Source organism: Ctenopharyngodon idella, chromosome 13 (assembly GCF_019924925.1).
Source record: "Ctenopharyngodon idella isolate HZGC_01 chromosome 13, HZGC01, whole genome shotgun sequence".
NCBI lineage: Eukaryota > Metazoa > Chordata > Actinopteri > Cypriniformes > Xenocyprididae > Ctenopharyngodon > Ctenopharyngodon idella.
In genome coordinates this window covers 18,264,503-18,288,028 of record NC_067232.1, presented here as the reverse complement: position 1 = coordinate 18,288,028, position 23,526 = coordinate 18,264,503, and the positions used below count along the sequence as shown (strand labels likewise).

Below are 23,526 nucleotides of genomic sequence, written 5' to 3'. Positions count from 1 at the left end.
CAATTATTTATCACTTATAAATGATTAAATACAAAATTAACAGTAGTTATTAAGATTGATGTGGTTTGGAATTGGTAAAATGTGCTTGGAAAAAATATATGATCAGAAAATCATATATTAATGTATATGTTAAAATAAATAACAGTTGACTATAATAGTTTGAGCTCTGTTGATCATTTTTTCATATAATATTATAGTAATGTACAAGATGAGAGGGTTCCCTTTATATTTTACAGCATTAGTTGGAATTCTTTTCCCTTAAGAAAACCAAGCTAGTTGTTTCCTGCTTACCGAATCTCCTGGAAGACCACGGAGGCCAATGGGACCAGGTTGACCCTCCTTTCCCTGTAAGAACACAAATGTTAAGATCTCTTCATATGAGCAGTATTACCTTATTTCAGGTCAAAAGAAAACATGCTCTGAAAGCGCTTCAGCTACTCAGATTTTGAACCAGCTGTGAAAATTGTAGCATTTTGACTGCTTGCTATTCTGAGAGGTCCCTATCTGTGCCCTTAACTAAAATGAAGGCCACAATCAAAGGCTTTTTTGTGACAGAACACATTTAACCCAGCAAGAACTGGTTGCAATAAGCCACCCGTTTGAAAGCTTTTGGCACTGGTCAGTAAATCAGCGAGATCATGGCAGAGCTCTATGGAATCACAAGTCTGCCAAAATTAAAAATAAATAAATACGTAAGTAAATATACAAAGAAATGTAAAAAAGCATAAATAAATATATAAATAAATATACATAGAAAAGCAAAAAAACAAAAATAAATAAGTATTTATACATTTATTTCCTTAATTATGTATATATTTATTTTTTTCCACATTTATTTTTTAAAATTTATTTATACATTTATTCATTTCAATTTTTATTTATTTCCACATTTATTTTTTTTAATTTATTTCCATATGTGTTCATTTCCACATTTATTCATTTCTACATTTCTTTATTTCTACATTTCTTTATTTTTACATTTATGTATTTTTACATTTCTTTGTCCGTAGGGTAATGAGGAGGGCATGGTTTACCCTTAGACATAGCAATCGAGCTCAGAGTAGGCGAGAGCGAAGCGTTTAGGCCACAGTGACACCTTGTGGTGTGCCCGAAATAGTGGAGCCTACTGACATTGATACTGGGATAATATCACTCTAACTGTACTGTGTGATGTGGATAGGCTACTCTTTATTCCAGACATGGCCGTAGAACATGGCCTGGATTTGTAAAATGTCCTGCGCTGGCAAACATGAACAGTAACATCTTCAGCAGATCTGATAACAGGGACTCTGAAATGGAAGCGCTTGTTACTTCCCATTATTAATCATTTGAATGAATGGGCTTGTGTTTGATTGAGATTCGGGCACCGGACAGACCATGGAAAGGATCGAACCAGCGCACATATAGGCTACAGTGAAGTCGACGCAAGCATATTGATCAATGCATTTGAAACGAGACCACAAATTCACTTCACATTCATATTTCCTACTTTTACATGCACAACATGTGACAAACACTTAAAATACTATGCATATTTCAAAGATCCAAAACAGAATGTGGCATCGGTTACAGTAGAACATTTTGTCATGTCGCGTCTCCCCTCGTGGGGACATTCTAAAACGCTTAACGTGAAAAACGCTTAATGTGGCTTAATGTACTAAGACAGTGATATTAACAGACCAAACTCACTAAAAATCATAATAATAAAGTATATTATGTACAAAAAAGCGTTTAATAACACGTTAAGCCTTTTCCTCCCATAGAAAACCGGTATAAGAAAATGCTTAACTTGGCTTAATGTACTAAGACAGTGATTTTAAAAAACATTGAGATCATATTCAGGGCTCATCTGATTTTTTGTAAATAATATACTTTATTAGTATGATGTTTAGTGAGTTTGTTTTTTTTTTAAATCACTGTCTTAGTACATTAAGCCATGTTAAGCGTTTTAGAATGTCCCCACGAGGGGAGACGCGACGCGACAAAATGTTCTACTGTAACCGATGCCTCTTTCTATTTTGGATCTTTGAAATATGCGTAGTATTTTAAGTGTTTCTCACATGCTGTGCATGTAAAAGTAGGAAATATGAATGTGAAGTGAATTTGTGGTCTCGTTTCAAATGCATTGATCAATATGCTTGCGTCGACTTCACTGTAACCTATATGTGCGCTGGTTCGATCCTTTTCATGTTCTGTCTGGTGTCCGAATCTTGATATTATTATCCGTGATATAAGATTTTGGCCATATCCAAATCATTCATCCCAGTATCAATGTCAGTAGGCTACACAGTATTTCAGGCACACCACAAGGTGTCACTGTGGCCTCAACGCTTCGCTCTTGCCTACTCTGAGCTCGATTGCTATGTCTGAGGTAAACCACGCCCTCCTCATTACCCTATGGACAAAGAAATGTAGAAATAAAGAAATGTAGAAATGAATAAATGTGGAAATGAACAAATATGGAAATAAATACCTCAATAAATAAACAAATAAATGTGGAAATAAATAAAAATCGAAATGAATAAATGTATAAATAAAAGAAAAAATAAATGTGGAAAAAATAAATATATACATAAATAAGGAAATAAATGTATAATTTTTTTTTTTTTTTTTTTTTTGCTTTTCTATGTATATTTATTTATATATTTATTTATTTATTTTGCTTTTTTTTTTTTTTACATTTCTTTGTATATTTATTTATTTATTTATTTTTAATTTTGGCAGACTTGGGATTCCATAGAGCTGCTCTCTTGCTGGTCAACCATGTTGAAAAGGTCCACAATAATTCATCACACTAAAGTAGAAAGACTTTAATGTCCTTTCTGTCTTGGTCAAAATCACAAGATGTCAGAATGGAGGGTGTACGGAGACAGGAAGGTTCATACCTCAAGTCCTGGTGCCCCTGTCAGTCCAGGCAATCCACGAATGCCCTTTATGAGAATTAAAGGGAAGAAAAAAACAATACAGTAAGAAAAAGAAAGTGCGAAAGAGAGAAATCGATCTTTCTCTGAAAAAATGTGCCATTTACCAGAACATTTCGGAATAAATTTGGATCATTTCATTTGAAAAGGTTATTGCTGACAATACCAGGGAACCCACCTCAGATGAAAAAGTACCAAAGCCATAAAAATAAATAAATTATTTTATATAATTATAATTCAATATATTATACTATTTAATTATAATCTTATTATATATATTATATTATATTATATAAATTACATTACATTATAATACAGGGAAATTTTTCTGCATTACAGAAAAAGAAATAACAATGAGGGCATTGAGGGATATTTTAATAAAATTTCAATAAAAATATATTCAGATGGACTATTTTTTATTATTATTATTTTCCATTACACACTAAATGTATTATGTGACAAAGCTAATTGTATCAGGAGGACATAGGCAGTGCACAAATGGCACCATTGTTGGAATGAAGAAAAATAAAGTGTGTTCACTTAAAGTTTAGTTTCTCACATAATTTCTCAGTAACATGCTGACCGCTTTACAATGTTCCTCTGATGTGCATAATGACAAAAATTGCACAAAATTTTTCTCAGACTTTATTTACCTGTAGACCTTGTGAGCCTTCAGTACCTTTTTCACCCTGGTGAAAGAAGACAACATGATGACCGCAGTGCATGAAATCGCATTTTCAAGAGGACCTACAGTAAAACAAGACTTCCAAGGTCGAAAAACATCTTTTTTATGTGCCCATGCTTTTAAAATACCTCAGAGTCCCTCCTTTTAAAACCTTTAAAACCTGTACTAACATCTGACAGATCAAAAAGAAAGCCAGATTGAGTGTTTTGATTGGCTGTCCATTGTATTGATTAAACAGCTTTTATATTTCCTTTTTTTTTTTTTCTTCTTTTGAGACAAGGCTGCAAAAACCTTTTTAAACACCATCCGGCAGTAGTTCAACTTTTTAATGATCTTACAAACTGTTGTGAATGCATGACAAACATTGTTAAAGGGATAGTTCACCCAAAAATGAAAATTCTGTCATCATTTACTCACCCTCAAGTTGTTCCAAACCTGTATTTCTTTCTTTCTTCTGCTGAACACAAAAGAAGATATTTTGAAGAATGTCGGTAACCAAACAATTGATGGGCCCCATTGACTTGCATAGTATTTTTTCCCCCAAACTTTTTGGTTACCCATATTCTTCAAAATATCTTCTTATATCTTATCTTCTTATATCTTCTAAAATATTTTGGCAGAAGAAAGAAAGAAATACAGGTTTGGAACAACTCAAGGGTCAATAAATGATGACAGAATTTTCATTTTTGGGTGAACTATCCCTTTAATGTGTGGCTACTAACCTGGTCTCCTTTCTCTCCTTTCTGGCCTTTCTCACCTCCTTCCCCCTCATAGATTATAGAGAGAGGAAACAAACAAAATAATGCATAGAGGTTATTCATGGAAGAAATGCATGGCTATATTTCTAAAGAGCACAGCAGGATATAGTTTACTATAAACAGCAAGTTATTAAAACAGATCATATGACTGAAAATCATTTCATAATGCATTGCAAATGTAAATCTAATTGAAACATGGAAAGTGTTAGGGTTAAATCAATAAAAATATGAAAGTTTTAAACTTTTAAGAAACATTATGATGTAAATTTATGATGTATTTTCACTATTTTTATTTTTATATAATTTTCTGTTAATATTACATCATAGATTTGCATTTACAAAATAGTATAAAAATTAAAATGTTCAGTCAAACCAAAACCTATTCAGACATTTTTGATATATTTTTACTAGTGTGTGCAGGACACTATAGTTCATTTATGTAAGTGAGGATAGCAAAATAAAGTAAACTGTGACATATTATACCCAAAAATTCTCATACAGTGGACTACCAGTAAAATTGATAAAAATTTGGAACCAAAAATTATTCAGACACTTTGACCTGACCATGTTTTGCTTAAGTGTATCTGACATAATTAAGATTAATTTTACTGACACAGTTTAACTCTGAGATCGTCATATTTTATTACCATTTTTTAAACTATAGTGAATAAACTGTATTAATGAATGAAATGTTCAAGATGTCTGAATAAATTTTGGTTTGACTGTACTTCGTGTTAAGCTAAAAACATTATTTTATTTATTTATTATTATTAATTCAAATTAAATGTAAAATATTTTTAAAAAATGCAAAGCAGAAGCATTTTTACTAGTGGAGAAGACATCTTTACACGGCTGAGTTAAGGCTACCTGCTCAAATTTCTGCTTGAAGACGAAATGCTGCAAAAAAGCCTGAATAAATTATGCCACTTCAGCCCCAAGTATCAAGGTTTACAGTTATAATTGCTGTGTAAACGCATTTATGTCACCTCTGAGCAGGAGTAAATGCCATTTCAGAAGAGCTTTGCTGTGTAAATTTGCCATCAGACACCATTGTATTTCAAAATATTTCAATGTGATAAAAAGCCTAACATCTAAACTTACAGGTCCAGAAAGAAGTCTCAGTCCATGTGCTGTCATGACCTGAATAAAGAAAAAAGACGATCTTTAACATTGATATTAACTTGTACCATTACAGAAAACCATCATAAGAGGCAACACTGACTGCAACTGCAGGGTACATGTGCTAAAATGGACCCGTCAGTTATGATTTAATGTTTTCTCAGGCTCCGCTCTCAGATCTCAGTTCAGTGAAAACATCAACATCTCCACACAAAAATAAAACAGAAGCTTCCTCTCTCTCTGTCTGGATGGCCTCTGCGTGACAGATTAACATTAATCCAGGGCTTATGACATTTAAAATGGCAAGAGCCTTTTACTGCAACAAGAGCCCAGCAAATACAGACCCTCTTCAAAGCACATGGAGGTGAATTCTGTATCTGCTTTATGGCTTTCCATTTACACATTATCTACCAGTGCTCAGCAGGTTTAGTAGCCTGTCAATCATTCTGACGGCTTTCAGTCAACGGTGAAAGACAGATTGTTTCATTGGATGTATCTGTGGATTCATTTACTGTTTCATGTGATACATGAATAAAGATGAAACAACAGGAGGCCTGAAGTAACTTCAAGACAAAGTTGGTCTAGAGAACAAAATGTAGATTTTTTTTTTCTTGTTCATTAGTTCATTGTGCTGAATAAAAGCGTGCAATATATAAATGAGCTCTGCTCCAAAACCTAGTGGGCTTCCTAGCATTATAATCCCTGCATGGGAAGTTGCCTTCTAAGACATCCTAAGTAAAATGGAACCTCACAACTGACTGATACGCAACAAACTGCGATCAGAACCAGCATGAACTCCTTGAGCAATTTGAGCTACAGAGCTACTGTTGGATCGGACCACGCGGGCCAGCCTTGACCCTTGAGCCCATGACCCTGTCGCCGGTTCACCACTGTTCCTTCCTCGGACCACTTTTGATAGATACTGACCACTGCAGACCGGGAACACCCCACAAGAGCTGCAGTTTTGGAGATGCTCTGCAGTTGTCTAGCCATCACAATTTAGCCCTTGTCAAACTCGCTCAAATCCTTACGCTTGCCCAATTTTCCTGCTTCTAACGAATCAACTTTGAGGACAAAATGTTCACTTGCTGCCTGATATATCCCACTCACTAACAGGTGCCGTGATGAAGAGATAATCAGTGTTATTCACTTCACCTGTCAGTGGTCATAATGTTATGCCTGATCTGTGTATTTTTGCTACCTTTTGGAACCGTGTCAGCAGTGAAACTAATTTAGGGATAGGTAGGCAGCTCACTATGTTTTGAAAAAGTGCTATGATGTGCAATACATCATCATAAAACAAACAAGTGTTTTTTAAAAAAAAAAATAAACAATCCATTGAAGTCAGTTGAGCACAACCATACATTGACTTACTCTAGTCTGAGCCCAGAAAAACGGCTAATTACCATTTAACAAGAATGTAATTAAAATCTTGAAATGGGATTTAGGTTACAGTTGTTCAAAGACTTTTTTCCTTGGACAGAAAAAAAAAAAAACATTAATTACACATCCTTAATTAAAAGAGAACTAGCTCTAAACAACATGCTCCATTCAGAGCCAGCTACAATCAAATTACAAACTAAAGAGGAAACCATGAGAGAATAATCAAACTCTTAAAAGCCAGTTCATATTTGAGTCACCCATCATCGTAATTAGCCATTTCAGAACAGGAAGGGGAAAAAAATTCTTTCGTTCTTTAGTCTTCCTGAATCTTTGTAAATTGGTTTAAAAGGGCCACAGTCATCTCACTTTTCCCATTTAGCTAGAGATTCACACAGCAGGCAGCATCAATTGATTTTGTGCCCTGCTGTCAAATCGCACCTTTCGTCTCCCCCCTTTGATTTAATTGACACCGGCGATGCTGTTCCAAACCTGCAAATTTCTTGCTAAGTGCAACCAAAAAGCTTTCGGCTTCCCAGCTCTCAAAGGCTTTCTTATTAGTGGCCAGTCAGCAGAGATGAAGCCGATGAACAGTGCTGCATTGATGCAGTAAACTCTCCACTGTCCGTACTAGAAAATGTGTTGGTGCTGGTAGTTCATTTCAACTTGGATGAACATAAAAGCCAGAACGAACAAGAAATAAAGAAATCCTAGATCGCGTTTTCACATGGACGCGTCTTCCCGAATGTCTGAATGGGAGCGAATTGTACTCCTTTATCATGTGTCTTTTCAAATAAACATTGAAGTTCAAATTAAATTGAATTTAGTATGAAAATTAAAGCACTGACCGCTACAGGGTTCCTTTTAGAGAAAGTCATTCAAGTGATCTTTTAATGAAACATGGGTAAGAAAATGTGAAATTATTAAGCAGAATATACAAGTAATCGATAAGTGATATCTGCATTTTAACACGCTACTGTTTAAAAGTTTGAGGTCAGTAACATTTTTTTAAAGGAATTAATACTTTCATTCAGCAAGGATATGCATTAAATTAATCAAAAGAGACAGTAAGAGCTTTTACATTGTTACAAAAAATACATATATTTCATATAAATGCTGTTATTTAAACTTTCTATTCATCAAAGAATCTTGAAAATCATTGTTTACACAAAAATGCTGAGCAGCACAACTGTTTTATTTTCAATATTGATAAGAAATGTTTTTCTGAGCAGCAAATCAGCATTAGAATGATTTCTGAAGGATCATGTGACATGTTTTGCACCCATAACTTTTTTTTTTTTTTTTTACCAACAATAGTTTAAAATGTACGGAGCCCTTAAAGGGACATGGTGAAAAAATATTTTTCAATGTGCTTGCATTCGCTCACAAAAGTTTTGCAATCTTCTAACGCAAAGTTTCTCAGGGGAACGCAAAAGATTTTGCGAGTGAAGGCAAAGTTTCTCAGGGGAACAGAAACATTTCGCGAGCGTACGCAAAGTTTTTGTGAGGGAACGCAAAGTTTCTCGGTGGAACGTAAAAGTTTCTTGGTGGAATGTGAAAGTTTTTGTGAGGGAACGCAAAGGTTTTGTGAAGGAATGCAAAGTTTCTTGGGGAACGTAAAGGTTTTGTGAAGGAATGCAAAGTTTCTCAGGGGAACGCAAAAGTTTTGTGCAGGAACTCAAAGGTTTTGCGAGTGAAGGCAAAGAAACATTTTGTGAGCGTACGCAAAGTTTTTGTGAGGGAATGCAAAAGCTTCTCGGAGGAATGCAAAGTTTCTCGGAGGAACGCAAAGGTTTTGTGAAGGAACGCAAAGTTTCTCGGGGGAACGTAAAGGTTTTGTGAGGGAACGCAAAGTTTCTCGGGGGAACGTAAAGGTTTTGTGAAGGAACGCAAAGTTTCTCGAGGGAACGTAAAGGTTTTGTGAAGGAACGCAAAGTTTCTCGAGGGAACGTAAAGGTTTTGTGAGGGAATGCAAAGTTTCTCTGAGGAACACAACATTTCTCAGGGGAACACAAAATTTCTTGGGGAAACGCAAAATTTCTCGAGGGAACGCAAAAGTTTTGTGCGGGAACACAAAGGTTTTGCGAGTGAAGGCAAAGATTCTCAGGGGAATCAAACATTTTGTGAGGGAACGCAAAGTTTCTCGGTGGAACGCAAAAGTTTCTTGGTGGAATGTGAAAGTTTTTTGAGGGAACGCAAAGGTTTTGTGAAGGAATGCAAAGTTTCTTGGGGGAACGTAAATTTTTTGTGAAGGAATGCAAAGTTTCTCGAGGGAACGCAAAGTTTCTCAGGGGAATGCAAACATTTTGTGAAGGAATGCAAAGTTTATCAAGGTAACGCAAAGTTTCTCAGTAGAACGGGAAAGTTTTGCAAGGGAACATAAAGGTTTTGTGAAGGAATGCGAAAGTTCCTCGATTTCTCGGTGAAATGCGAAAGTTTTGCGAGGAAAGCAAAAAAAAAATTTGCAAGAAAACGCAAAAGCATTGACATTTTTCCTCCCATCTCGTTTTTTTTCCATCACCATGTCCCATTACGGGCTTCACAAAAATGAAAAGTTTAAATGAATCCTAGAGCACTGGCTCTGAATCATTTATCGGAGTCGTTCATGCCATGAAGGCTGATGTGTCTATGTACTATGTACAGAGCATCTGCATGCATCAGAACCTCTGGCTGAATTGGTACAGTACTCACAGGGCCCGGTGGTCCTCTGGGTCCTTCTTCACCCTAAAGGAATAATAATAAAAGACACACAAACACAAAGAAATTGAATCAAATGAACCACAGGATTCATTTAATCTGAACCTTAGTCAGTCAAAAGTCTGTCTACATGAGACTACAAAGATCTGTCAAACAAGTGAAAAGATCAACCTCCTTCCAGCACATATGCACAGAACTAACAAATAAAACATGCATTACACACCTTTTGCCCCTTTAATCCACTGGTTCCCTCCAGGCCAGGCAAACCCTATTGAGTGAAATGGTAGAAGAGACGGATGTATTATGAGGTAAATAAACACAAAAAAATCTGATGTCTGTGTCTGTAATGGAATTTTTAATCAGGCCTCTGAGACGTTACATACTGGATCCCCTCTATCGCCCTTCTGTCCATCAACTCCTGCGACACCCGGGTCACCCTTCACCCCCTGAAAAACAACAACAACAATCACACATATGCATACAACATATGAATACACATATAATACTGTCTAGGGGTCAACAAACTTCAAGGGGGGTAACCACTGGCACAATATATTAATTTTAATGTACTTTAAAATGTTACTGTTATTGTATGTTATTTTAATTTTTAATTTAATTTTTTAAAAGACAGACATTCAACAGACACTTCCCTGACTATTATTTATTTTCCTGATCTTTTTCAGGCCAGGAAATCACAATTTGTAGCAAAGATTAAACTGCAATGACAGTGACACTCAAAAACACATCAAGTTATGACAAGTCAAAGGAAAAAAAAAAAAAACCCACAAAGACAACACCATTTCAAATTAAGCAGAAAACATTATAAACAATCTGAAGCTGTAATATGCATGATTTATTCATACTGTGATGCATGCTGTGAGCCTAGCATCCAGCACCGCAGATATCACACTTATTTTATTATTTATTTATTTTTTATTTTCTTGGTGATTTTGATGCATTGTGACGTTGCACAGTCAAACCGGTCTCTGAACCCTTATTTGATCTAACTTCCATTACACAAATGTTCTCATGTTTGCATACATCACACATGGTGGCTTACCACTTAATTACAGCCACTAAACACAAAATCAATGTTCCGTAACTCGCCACAGATCATCTTGTCACACAAACAGGACAGGATTTTATCGGCCAATAGATGGCACTTTCTCACTGAAGATGAATTCCTATCTTGCTTCTGCATCCATTTTGAGATGCTGTCCTCTCTCTAAACAATGCAAACTGAGCATCTTTTATACTGGCAGATGTGACACTGAGCAGTTAGTCACTATATATGGAGTCAGGAAACCATTTTTTGGTTTTGGATACTCCAATACACAGGGTTCATAGTTAAATGCTGTAAAGATGAAGGATTTAGAATTGCATGCTGTGTTTTCTTTCAAAACAAACACCAGTAACTGCATTGAGAGAGTGCTTCAGGAAGTGTTGAGGAGAGAAGGGACCATCACACCACAATCCTGTGATGGTTTTACTGGCACATACTGTACACTGTTCTGAGTTCGGTCAAGTCTGACACATTAAAATTCCTGAGAGGAGTTCCATGGAAAGGTAATACAATTTGTCTACTCAACCTGGAAAAGACATTTCTCCCCCAATACAACCTTTTCTTTTTCATAAAATTGCTTACAGGCACAACCAAGCACACACAAAAGATAGCAGTGTGTTTGGTATAATGCCAAAGCTCACAGTCTCTGTTCTTCTCTGTAATTGCCACCTCCCAAACCACCTCCTGAGTGATCAGATTGCTATCTGTTTTGATTGCATCTTAGAGGGCTCTGCGCTATAGCAATCCAATCAGTAAAAAAGCACCAAAAGCTTTAAGTTATATTTGAGAAGTTGACATTTTTGTTGACGCTTCACGAAAAAGACAAAAATATTTGGAAATTAATGACAAAACAAAAGTGTTTTTATTAACTTTCTGAATGTGTTCCAATTTCATGATGCAATTTTGAGAGAAATATGGAAATAATAGCCTTCCCTAGTATGTCCCCAGTGTTGCATAGCATATAAGAACCTCATTTAATTATTTTTTTTTATTGAAATAAAAACATTTCTACCACTGAATTCTATTTTCTTAAATGATTTATTTAAAAAAAAAAAAAAAAAAAAAAATATATATATATATATATATATAATTTAAAGCTTTCCCTATAGTTTCCTTGAACAAAAATAAACTTTATTAAATACATTTAAAATAATTAAATAAATTAAGTAATTATATTTAAAATAAATAATTCCATTTTAAATAAATGTTAAAAAATACTTTAAAAAAAAATTAAATAAATAGGACACTAATGCTAATCAGCTATAAAAGCAATAAAATGGCCACACGTTTAAATGATCATATGGCCACTTTAAACTATATGAAACAGCATTTTTCAAATTGTTTTAGAATTGTTGTGCATTCAGTTTTCATCACCTCATATTAAGTAAGATACTTCATCAAAAAAGTTGATTAAAAGTGTGAAAAAACTAAAAGAAATGGTAAAATACAGCAACATACATACTTAACTTAAATTTATTGATTATTAATATTATTATTGACTTAAAGAATTATCAATTATCAAAGAATTATGAATAATTTACTGCCATTGTGAGAATAACATGTAATCATGTAATCAATAAAAAACGTCGGAATCAGCAAAATTGGTGATTTTTGTAACATGCAGTCTAATGATGCCAAATTGAGGGACGTGTTTGATAATAAAAAGAATTATTAAAAGCACATTAATCCAGGCAAAAGACACTTTCTCAAGGCGGCTTTCTGTGTGTGTGCTCCGAAACGGACCGCAGCTTAGGCCTATAGTCCACACGTACATTTTTATAAACAGTTTTTCCTCCTGTTTAAAAAAAAAAAAAAAAAAAAAAAAAAAAAAAAAAAACGCGTCCACACAAGCACGGTTTTAAAAAAATCTCTGTCCACATGAAAACACGCTACGAAGCGCAGTCAAAAGCCATGTTGGCCAATCAGAGGCCTGGAAAAAAAGTTTATTACTGGTTCAGTAGGCTAACAACATTGTCATTGTATTAAGCATTTTATTACTATTATTATTGTTAATAATTCCATAAACCAGAACAATACAATGAGACATATTCATTCAAAGTTTAAAAAAAAGAAAGGAAAAAAAAGTCATAAGCAGTGACCTGCGTAGTATTGCATTCTGACGCCTCTGTTCCGCAATATAATGGGAGAACTGTGCATACATGTTATAAGCCCTGTTAACACAGTTATTAGCAGCAATATTTTGGCTACGTCCTTCATTGCACAGACTCGCCTCATGTAAACAAAGGAGATAGCGGCGCACAATCTGACGTCAAACAAAGGAGATAACAGCGTGCACTACGATGTCACTGGCCAAAATCTCCGGTTTTACTGTCTTCACGACAACACTGTAACAGGAGTTTCTAAAAATCTTCACCCTGTCCGGAGTTTTCAGAAAAGTGTGGTTTCAGTTACCGTTTACTGCGTTTGTGTGTGGACAAACGGCCAAACCGCACAGAAAAAGCTGCGGTTTTGAAAATACCCGTGTTTGTGTGGACAGGGTCTTAGACAAGCAAATTATACTTTGGGCTTCGGGCGCACTTCTAAACGATCAAATATACACAAAAAATATGTCAAAATGACCAGCTTAGAGAGTATTCACTTAAACACAGTGATTTATGTCTTAAGCAGAGGTAAACAGTTGAGAAAATATGATGTGTATAAGTATATTAGATCAGTGCATTCGGTCTTAAAGGGACAGCAGTTTAATAAACAGTCTAATAAACCTTGGCTGCTGCTTATGCCATTAATGTTAATCAAACCACAAAAGACAAAGAGAAAATCACTACTCTTGACTGAATAACTTTAGCTTCAATAAGCATTCATCTATCAATTTATACACTGAAAACTATGCAGTGTTATTTTAAATTGTATTACTTTATTAGATTTATTTTGTAGGCTATATCTACTTACCTGAACAGTAATGTTAATAGACCTTCCTGAAAAAAATTAAAGCACTAATATTTGTTAAATTGTATTTATTTGTTTATGTTTGTATTTTGCTTCTTTATTCTAGTTCTTACTGTATGTTATCTTATGCATATAAAACACAAAATACACCTGCACATTGGTGCATTTACAAATCGATATTTTATATTCATTTGTTTTGTTCAAACATTCAAACATTGCTGTTTCCTTTGCTATGTTTTGAATAGTATATATTAAAAAATAGAAAAGCAAACAGCAAATATATGTGTGTGTGTGTGTGTGTATATATATATATATATATAAAAAAAACAAAAACAACAACCGATAAGAATAACGATAAAGCACTGGATCAATAAACAGTATCAGTAGAGTACTGTTAAAACCTTATCGATACCCATCCCTACCCAGCACTGATTATGATGTACTGTAGATATCCCTGCATTGACTAGTTACCCGCAGTAGGTCGCTAAAGCCAAAAGAATCTTAATCACACTGTGTGTATTCACCACAAACAACAAAGAGCAGAAATTACTCAGCTCTGAACTCTTGTACTATGAGTCTGTCAAAGCTCTCTCTTCGCACTGTCAGGACAAACGTATGCAGATGCTACACTGTTCTCAGAGTCCAGTCACAGTCCACTGCCTGTGTGAACGGGTGGAGATGACACACACACACACACACACACACCGCTCACAAGAGCAAATTGTAGCACTGCATAGTGCATACACACTCTCTTTCTGTCTGAGCTCAAAGGTGCAGTGAAGCAAAAAGCGTCTCCCTCTGGTCCTCTTTGTCAAGCACCAGCACCCTCGCCAAACCCCTGTGTAATCCTGAATCCCTGCGTGAAGATTTATAGGAAATGTTCTTGCTGAGGGAAGGGTGTCTTTTACGGCCAGCTGATGATAGACGGTCATTCGTGAACAGTAATAAAAGCCACGCAGAATGGACAGAGTCTGAATAGCTCTACTATGAGCTCGACCACACAATTGCTCTTCTCACTTTGGGCTCTCCTGCTGAGAAAAGCAACTTAAACCAAGATGGTTCACTGGTCTTGCAGCTTGGCAAAACAGCAGTCATATAGTCTAGTTGGTCTCCCTGCCTGACTACTTTAAACCAACCAACAGGCAAATCTGATCAGCTGATAAAGGTCCAAAACCCCTCTAAAATCAGCAAATGCAAGGCCATTTTCATTTCTATTCATACTCATGTAAATGCAGGTGCTGTCGGAACATTTGGCCCTGTTGACTTATAAACACCTCTCACACATAAAAATAAACACAGACAACAACAAAACTCCCTTAAAACACTTTTTAACTTTTCCAACATTGTACATGCATTACAGAAGTATTATGATGTTTTTGACATTTTTCGAAACCATCCATATTTTTCTCTGCCCCAACAAATATTATTTCTACCACATCTTATGTATGCTTGATAAACATTATGTGGATTAAATCAATTTTTAGTTTTTTTTTTTAAATGCATGAATGCTTTTTCTTGCTAAGGCTAATTTCACGGCTAGCATTTTCTCTTACACTAACTTTTATACTCTATACATTACAGCTGAACGATTAATCGTTAAAAGATCGCAATCTTGACTGAAACACCCATGCAATCTTATTCCTAAATGACAATGGTTCGTTTTTATGTCTATTAAATCTTTGACAAGTAAGCTCACAGCGGAACATATAAATCTGCGTTGGCACTGCCGCTGTCCCAGAGAGAGCAATTGTTATGTATAGGTATGAAACTGCTTCACAAACAGTCTTTTCAACCATAGTATTGTTATTTCAGTGTTACAATAATTAAAATGATCACAAAAGTACTGGGACAAAAGTTTACATTTCGGATATAAACACTGGTGTCTGCGGTAGTGATTAAAATAGAGTAAATCACCTTTTGAAAGTAACTTGATGCCTCAAATAAAGATTGTATCAATTACATTGTTACACCAGTAGGTGGCAACAAGTGACTGTTAAAAATTTATGTCTCAATGAATTCAAGAGATTCATTCTAAAACATTGATTCATCCAGTAATGAAGCAAGTGAAGTCTTTATAAAAGAGTCATTGAATCATTCATTCAAGAGATTCATTTTCAGATGGCTCTGTATGCTTTCGAATTGCTCTCGTGCAGTGCCGCTTCAAGTCGAACACACCTTTTATGAGCGAGTCATTGAATCATTAATTCAAGAGATTTGTTCAAAAACACCGATTCATCCAGTAATGAAGCAAGTGAAGTCTTTATGAGTGAGTCATTGCATCATTCATTCAAGAGATTCGTTTTCAGACGGCTCTGTATGCTTTTGAATCGCTCTCGCGCAGTGCTGCAGTGCAATGGTTTTGAGTGTGTGCATCTTCATACATAAAACTCAACTTGAGTGTCTCAGGATCATAGCATGCCTTACCTTACATTAATAATTTATTGACCACACATCTTTACAAAACCCTGTACTCCAAACCATGCAAAATGACTGACAGAAAAAGATACACCTCCAGGTTTTCTAATTGGCTAATTCAAGCAAGCATGCTGACCGGCAGTCATTTATTGCCAAGACCCTTAAACTAAACAATGATACAAATAATAGCTCATACAGCACTGACTCATTTTATGTCACAAGTCTACAGGAAATTTCTTGAAATTCTATATTTATCATCAATAAATTAGCCTACATTGTTTGCCCTTGTCCTTTCATCCCTCTGGGCCTTAGCACGGTTGAATCATGGCATGTCCGGTACTTGAACACATACACAGCTACATGGCTTTTCAAAAAAAAAAAAAAAAAAGCAAATTTTTTTTTTTGATGAACTTGAGTTTTCCGTTTTTGATGCTCCAGGTACGAAAACAGGAAAATAGTTTCCAGTCAGTTTCCAGTTATAATGGAAGTCTATTGGGCAAGGCATTTTGGAGGGTTTAAAAGCAGAAATGTGCAGCTCATATTTTAGTTAAACGCACTTACATTATTACTTTTTATAAATAACTTTTTAAAAATGTACTTTAAAGGTTTCTAATTTTGTTTTGGAGGTCTCCTACAATAGGTGACCTCCAATGTTCAAAACACTGATTCATCCAGTAATGAAGCAAGTGAAGTCTTTATGAGCGAGTCATTGAATCATTCATTCAAACCGACTTTTTAAAACAATAATTCATTCAAATTATTTAGAAATCTTTTAAATAGACTGCAGCAATTAACATTTTGCCAGCAACTCTAGTAAATGACATGTTATTTTGTTTAGTTGTCTATTTAGAATCATGATTTATTTTAAACAAAAATGTATCTGCAGGTGGAAATTATGCCACAACTGACAGTTAATAACAGATCATTTTACACAGATAATGTGTAAAATTGTAAAATTGATTATCTTTTTCACAAAATAAATTAGATTTACAATCCAATAGTTTTAACACTTTCACTAATTCATATTTTGTTAGATTTAAAGTGGTTTTGGAACAAGAGAAAAAAAAATGGTCTAAAACATGCTCTAAGTTTAGTGTGATGCAAAGGGTCTCTGAGATGAGCAAAGATTTGAACTAATAAACAAGTGTTTCAGGAGTAGTTCTGAAAACAAGCCAGCAGCGTTTCTGATTGGCTGTCTTGTGTATTTGTATTCCTAATGGCCTGTGCAAAAATACCAGAGACCCGAGGCATTTTTTGTTCTACGAAAGGACCACAGGAAGGTCAAACATTGACAGGCGGCCCTGATACTGTATGATACAGGCTGGCATTGAATGCAAAGCCAAAGGGTCCAAGCCTCATCGAGGCAATAAGGAAACTCACATCTCTGAATTCAGCTCATCTAGAGGTTAAAATAAACCTCTCACCACACAATGGTTTTGAGTGTGTGCATCTTCATACATAAAACTCAACTTGAGTGTCTCAGGATCATAGCATGCCTTACCTTACATTACCAATTTATTGACCACACATCTTTACAAAACCCTGTACTTCAAACCATGCAAAATGACTGACAGAAAAAGATACACCTCCAGGTTTTCTAATTGGCTAATTCAAGCAAGCATGCTGACCGGCAGTCATTTATTGCTAATACACTTAAACTAAACAATGATACAAATAATAGCTCATACAGCACTGACTCATTTTACGTCACAAGTCTACAGGAAATTTCTTGAAATTCTATATTTATCATCAATAAATTAGCCTACATTGTTTGCCCTTGTCCTTTCATCCCTCTGGGCCTTAGCACGGTTGAATCATGGCATGTCCGGTACTTGAACACATACACAGCTACATGGCTTTATGAAAAAAAAAAAAAAAGCAAATTTTTTTTTGGATAGAGTTTTCTGTTTTTGATGCTCCAGGTATGAAAACAGGAAAATAGTTTCCAGTCAGTTTCCAGTTATAATGGAAGTCTATTGGGCAAGGCATTTTGGAGGGTTTAAAAGCAGAAATGTGCAGCTCATATTTTAGTTAAATGCACTTACATTATTACTTTTTATAAATAACTTTTTAAAAATGTACATTAAAAAAATCAGCTTCCTATTTCTGCTTTTAAACTGCTACTTTAAAGGTTTCTAATTTTGTTTTGGAGGTCTCCTACAATAGGTTTACAGGCATCCAATGTCAAAAAATACTTACATTTTCTCATAATACACATTGCACATCACCTCATTTCTCAAAGTATCTGAAAACAGTATGTTCAAAGATTCAGTCTCTCAAAACCTCCGTATCAATTCCAGCACGAGTCCTCATCCTTTGAAAGTGCATGCAAAGTGGATTTCTTCTCAACATGTCGACAACACAAACCAAACTCTTCCAGGCCTCGGCTATAAGAGTTTGAGGGTGGGTCAAAGTAGACATTGTGTGCGAGCAGCCAATAAAGACCATATGCTGGCATTATGCAAATTTGTTACAAAGTTACATAGGTATGTAACAGGAAGTGAGACTGGAATTGTTGACGACTCGTTTCAGCAGTTCAGAATCAATTTTTTCCTTTATTTGTCGTGCACTTTGATCTTTAAAGCTGACATTTCTCACTCACAAACAGCTATATTACACACTGCATGAAAGGTAATACTCAAAGCAAAAGCTTTAAACTCTCTAATATTTTGTTTTAAAGACTCTTATTGTAACCACATGGCTGTAAACTCGATTTTTCTTTGTTCTAACAATCCGGGGGACAAGATAAAATTAGTTTCTGTGGTAATCAACAGCATGTCACAAATACCGTCGACAGAGCTTAACCTGTTTTTAACCCAGAACATTCCTTTAATTACACCCAAGCCTGCATCATTTGTCCCTTCACGATAAACTGAAGTTAATGTGTCAGGTTGGCTTGTCTGGGATCAAGTAAACAACGTTCCTGGTTACTATGTCCATTTGACTAAACTGAAACAGTAATTACTGTCACTTAGAAGAAATTAAGAAAGATTATTTTGATCTAAACTGGCCAGTAACAGCAGAACAACTCAAAAATAATCTAGTGTTTAGACATCACACCATCTAAAAGATCAAATTAACTCACTTTAATGACTGTACTTGTCAAATGATGGAACTTGAAACAGGTTGTATCAAACTGACTGGAAAAGAAAAATGTAGGTTATAAAACATCTTTTAATTACTGAAGGTACCTAGAGACTATTTTGGTGTGATATAAACTCATGAGCATAAGAAAACAGACCCATAACACTGGGTATAGAACTGCACAGCACTTTAGTTTAGGGTCTAATTCTCACGATTAACTAGTTGCTTATTAGCATGCATATTACTAGGATTTTGGCTGTTTATTAGTACTTATAAAGCACATATTAATGCCTTATTCTGCATGACCATATTCTAACATCCCTTAAAGGGATAGTTCACCCAAAAATGAAAATTTGATGTTTATCTGCTTACCCCCAGGGCATCCAAGATGTAGGTGACTTTGTTTCTTCAGTAGAACACAAATGATGATTTTTAACTCCAACCGTTGCGGTCTGTCAGTCGTATAATGCATGGCAATGGGAACTCCATCTATAAGAGTAAAAAAAAAACATGCACAGACAAATCCAAATTAAACCCTGCGGCTCGTGACGACACATTAATGTCCTAAGACACGAAACGATCGGTTTGTGCCAGAAACTGAACAGTATTTATTTTTTATTTTTTTTACCTCTAATACAACACTATGTCCAACTGCCTTGAGCATCCGGTTGGTGAGGTCTAAAAACGCACTCTGACGGAAGTGATCTCTCGCGTGTATATGCCAATGAGTGTGCACTCAAGGCAGTTGGACATAGTGGTGTCGTGTCTTAGGACATCAATGTGTCGTCACGAGCCGCAGGGTTTAATTTGGATTTGTCTGTGCATGTTTTTTTGACTCTTATAGATGGAGTTCCCATTGACATGCATTATACGACTGACAGACCGCAATGGTTGGAGTTAAAAATCATCATTTGTGTTCTACTGAAGAAAAAGTCACCTACATCTTGGATGCCCTGGGGGTAAGCAGATAAACATCAAATTTTCATTTTTGGGTGAACTATCCCTTTAATCCTACCCAATACCTGAATTTAACAACTACCTCACTAACTATTAATAAGCATCTTTTTCAACTGCCAAATTAATTTATTTTCTTATTTAGACATACAAGTAACAAAATTTGAGGTTTATTATTAAAATAAAATGAATAAATAAAATAGACAATGAGGTAAAAAAACAAAACAAAAACAAACATATACTCTTAAAAAAAAAAAAACAGGTGACCAGAAGTCAAATAGCAGGCAAACATTTTAACTTGTACGGTTAACTTATCAGAGGAAGGTTAAAGGTCAGACAGGCGTGTTGTCCACCGAGACCTGACTGTGTGTGTCAGCGGCGGGTGTGAACTGACGAGTTAAGGAGCTGCATGTAAACACTCACTCTTGCTCTGTTTAATATATATTTATATACTGTATATTTATATTCATACACTGCCATTGCCCCTGGTGAGATATGACACCCCTGGGCTTCATGAAAATTATTGCAGACCTTTTGCAAAAGCACTGTTCATAATTACCATCTGTCAGGCTTGAGTCTGAGGAGTGATGCAGGATGTGTGTGTGCGCGGCTGTTTAACATGCTGAGCAGACAGCCAGCGTTTGACTGAGGGAAGCCAATCGGTAGGATGAGAGCATGTCCTTCCCTCTCTGTTCTCAGGAGGACAGCACAAAATAAATGCTTCATCTCACTTTACCGACAGACAGACAGCACATGCGTCTCAACAGTCTTCTAGGTCACTGACAGTGGTGCATGTGTTACCACTGACCTCACAACAACTCATATCTATTGATGTCTAGTGTGCAGTATACACTGTTTACCACTAACTACTCTTTAAAAAAGATAGTAAATGAAACCATTACATCATTCCATGATGAATGTATTATGCTATTTTGTTGTCATACGACCTCATCAAGTTCCAATAATTTTGGAAATAGTTATTTTGTCATTATTCATTACATTTTTCAAGACTTTTGGCAGTCCGATCATGTTAAAAATCAAATCTGCCGTCATTCTTTATGTAAACTTACGTTAAACGCATTGTATGATATTAAGCATATTAAAAGCAATGCACTTTTTTTTTTTAATTTAGAATAAAAAATAAGTTAATTTCACAAAAAAAAAACAAAAAAAACCCCACTAACTTTTAGAATTTAAAACTTCCTCTTCATTTATTGAAACTAAACTGCAAAAAAACCCTCAAAATCTTCACTGTTGTGACATCCAGGGCAAGGACTCCCGTAAGCATCCTTCCAAATCATAATCAGTACTCATATCGACGCTTTCTCATTTTACATAAATCCTGTAGCAGATCTAGGCAGGTGGAGCTGGGGGAGGTGGAGGGTTTCAGAGGAACGCTGACAGCACGCTGCAGATCTATCCTACAGCAGGCTATTTAAATGTTAAGCAAGCAATCTCATTGGCTGCAGGATCAGCAGAGGCCAATCAGCTTGTGGGTCATTGAAAAATAAAACTTCAAAAAAAGTGTTTTTTAAAAATCTTTTCAAAATGACCTAGTTCTGACATGAAACTCTAGATGGCGCAGGCTGATAGGTCTTTATCTTATTTGGTAGCGACCACGTCATTATCAACATAGCACAGCTACAGTAATTGTTGCATCAGTGGCCAATAAGCTGCAACTCAACATTCAAACAAATACCGGTAGTGTTGCTGTTAGCAGTCTGCGGCGCACTTTCAGAAACCCTCCATCTTCCCCAGCTCCACCTGTATAGATCTGCTATGGGTATTAATTAAAGTATGTTACATGTGCAGCAGCAGCAGCAGCAGCATGTCTTACATGCCCACAGCAATGTCTGTGAATTTATTGGCAGTAGCAAGTCTCGGTACTTGCTCTGTGGCAACAGCAGCATAGCAGATCTATTCTGCCAAGACCAAATACACTAACATTTCCATATCCATTACCATACCAATCTCTATTACCATACCAGTCTCCCGAGAGTTGATGTAATGCATATTTTTGAGTCATGAACAATGTGTTTAAACAAGTTTCAGTTGTTAAATAACATTTCAAAAGTATTTAAATTCATTTTTTGACTGCTTTTATGTCAGGCGGTACAACCAAATAGTTATATGTACATACTGTATTTTTACCACCTGACATGGAAAGTGTACCATCCTACACATACTTGAAATTAACAGTTTTTACCAGTATTTGAAAGAGATTTACAAACCTTTTCAATATGCCACAAGGATCAGTTGGGGTCATCTAGTTGATGCATTATGTTCACAGTTATTACCTTGTCAATTCATTATAAAAGAGCCGTGTTTTGCAGTTGTGCCACCCTGACATTTAAGAATATACAAATTGCCGGACAAAAGTTTTTCAATTATCTCAACAGCTTTAAAACTACTGATATTTATAAAATTTGTTTATATGAAAGGTTATAAACCTAAAATGATGCCATTTAGTTTTTTATTTATTTATTTATTATTAAGAAACCATTTTAAATAGTCTTCTTAATCTATTCACTTTTTTGGACAGTTGCACCACCTGACATTTTAGGGGTTTAAGATAACAAAACATAAAATAATATGTATTTAAATGTACTAAAAATGAATTCAAACTAAACAGGTTTTATAGAATAAAGTGATATATGTCATGAATTTATCAAATTATTTTAAAAGGAAATATTGCACTTGGACACAAAAATATGCATGTCATGTCATTGACTCTTGTGCCATGTGGTGATGATGCGATTGTTTGCAGATTGCATGTAAAGGACCGTCTAGAGTTTCATGACTGAACCAGATATTTATTATGAATTTCTTAAATAACCAAACTTCAACAACATAAAGGCACATCCCTTGAGCGCAGCTGATGGCGCTTCAGTGATCAAGAATATTCCAATATACAAATAAGATTTCTTTCTATTCCTCCATCCTCATTTTCTTTCGTTGCATCCTTTCCTCACATGCTACGGGGGTGGAGCTACAACGTGAGGAAAGGAAGCGAGGAAAGGAAGCGAGGATGCACAAATTAGAAATGAGATGCACCCTCAGACTTCAACACATGTACATGAACGCCACATAAAATGATAGTTGTTGATGATAAACAACATTCAACAACTTACACAAAAAGTAAAATAAATTTTTTTTTAGCTTTAAACATCTTAAAACTGTCACTAGAGTCACCAAACAGAACTGTCAAAATAATGTCAATTAATAATGTCAAATAAAACAATTATCATATTTAAAACCTAGAAAACGGAGCTAAACCTTACCTTAACAGCTTCAGCATCACATGTTCCAGGTGGACCCTGTGTTGAAGAAATAAATCTCAATATTAGTAAATTAAACTGACACTTCCATGTGGTAGTTCACATGTAAATATATTGGGCAAGAAAATCCAAAATCTGCTATTGTACAATACAACACTATGGAAATTCAGCTTTAACTCCCTGACACATCAACCACGACAACATTCACTGCGTATTAGCCTCTGTCGCCCACGACTGCAGCAACAACACCTGCAAATGCCCTTGA

The 23,526-nt window shown here is 35.4% G+C and overlaps 1 protein-coding gene across 2 annotated transcripts in view; it reads right to left on the bottom strand.

Annotated features, from left to right (window-relative positions):
- LOC127524964 (collagen alpha-1(XIX) chain) overlaps positions 1-23,526 on the bottom strand; it is a 204,256-nt gene that overhangs the window by 66,985 nt on the left and 113,745 nt on the right. For both annotated transcript variants that reach the window (XM_051917062.1, XM_051917061.1), the window contains exons 16-24: positions 23,265-23,300; positions 9,944-10,006; positions 9,784-9,828; positions 9,555-9,587; positions 5,466-5,504; positions 4,329-4,373; positions 3,575-3,610; positions 2,886-2,930; positions 292-345 (exon numbers count right to left, since the gene is read on the bottom strand). In XM_051917062.1, coding sequence (XP_051773022.1) covers positions 292-345; positions 2,886-2,930; positions 3,575-3,610; positions 4,329-4,373; positions 5,466-5,504; positions 9,555-9,587; positions 9,784-9,828; positions 9,944-10,006; positions 23,265-23,300 — 396 coding nt within the window. The remainder of the gene's footprint in view (positions 1-291; positions 346-2,885; positions 2,931-3,574; positions 3,611-4,328; positions 4,374-5,465; positions 5,505-9,554; positions 9,588-9,783; positions 9,829-9,943; positions 10,007-23,264; positions 23,301-23,526) is intronic.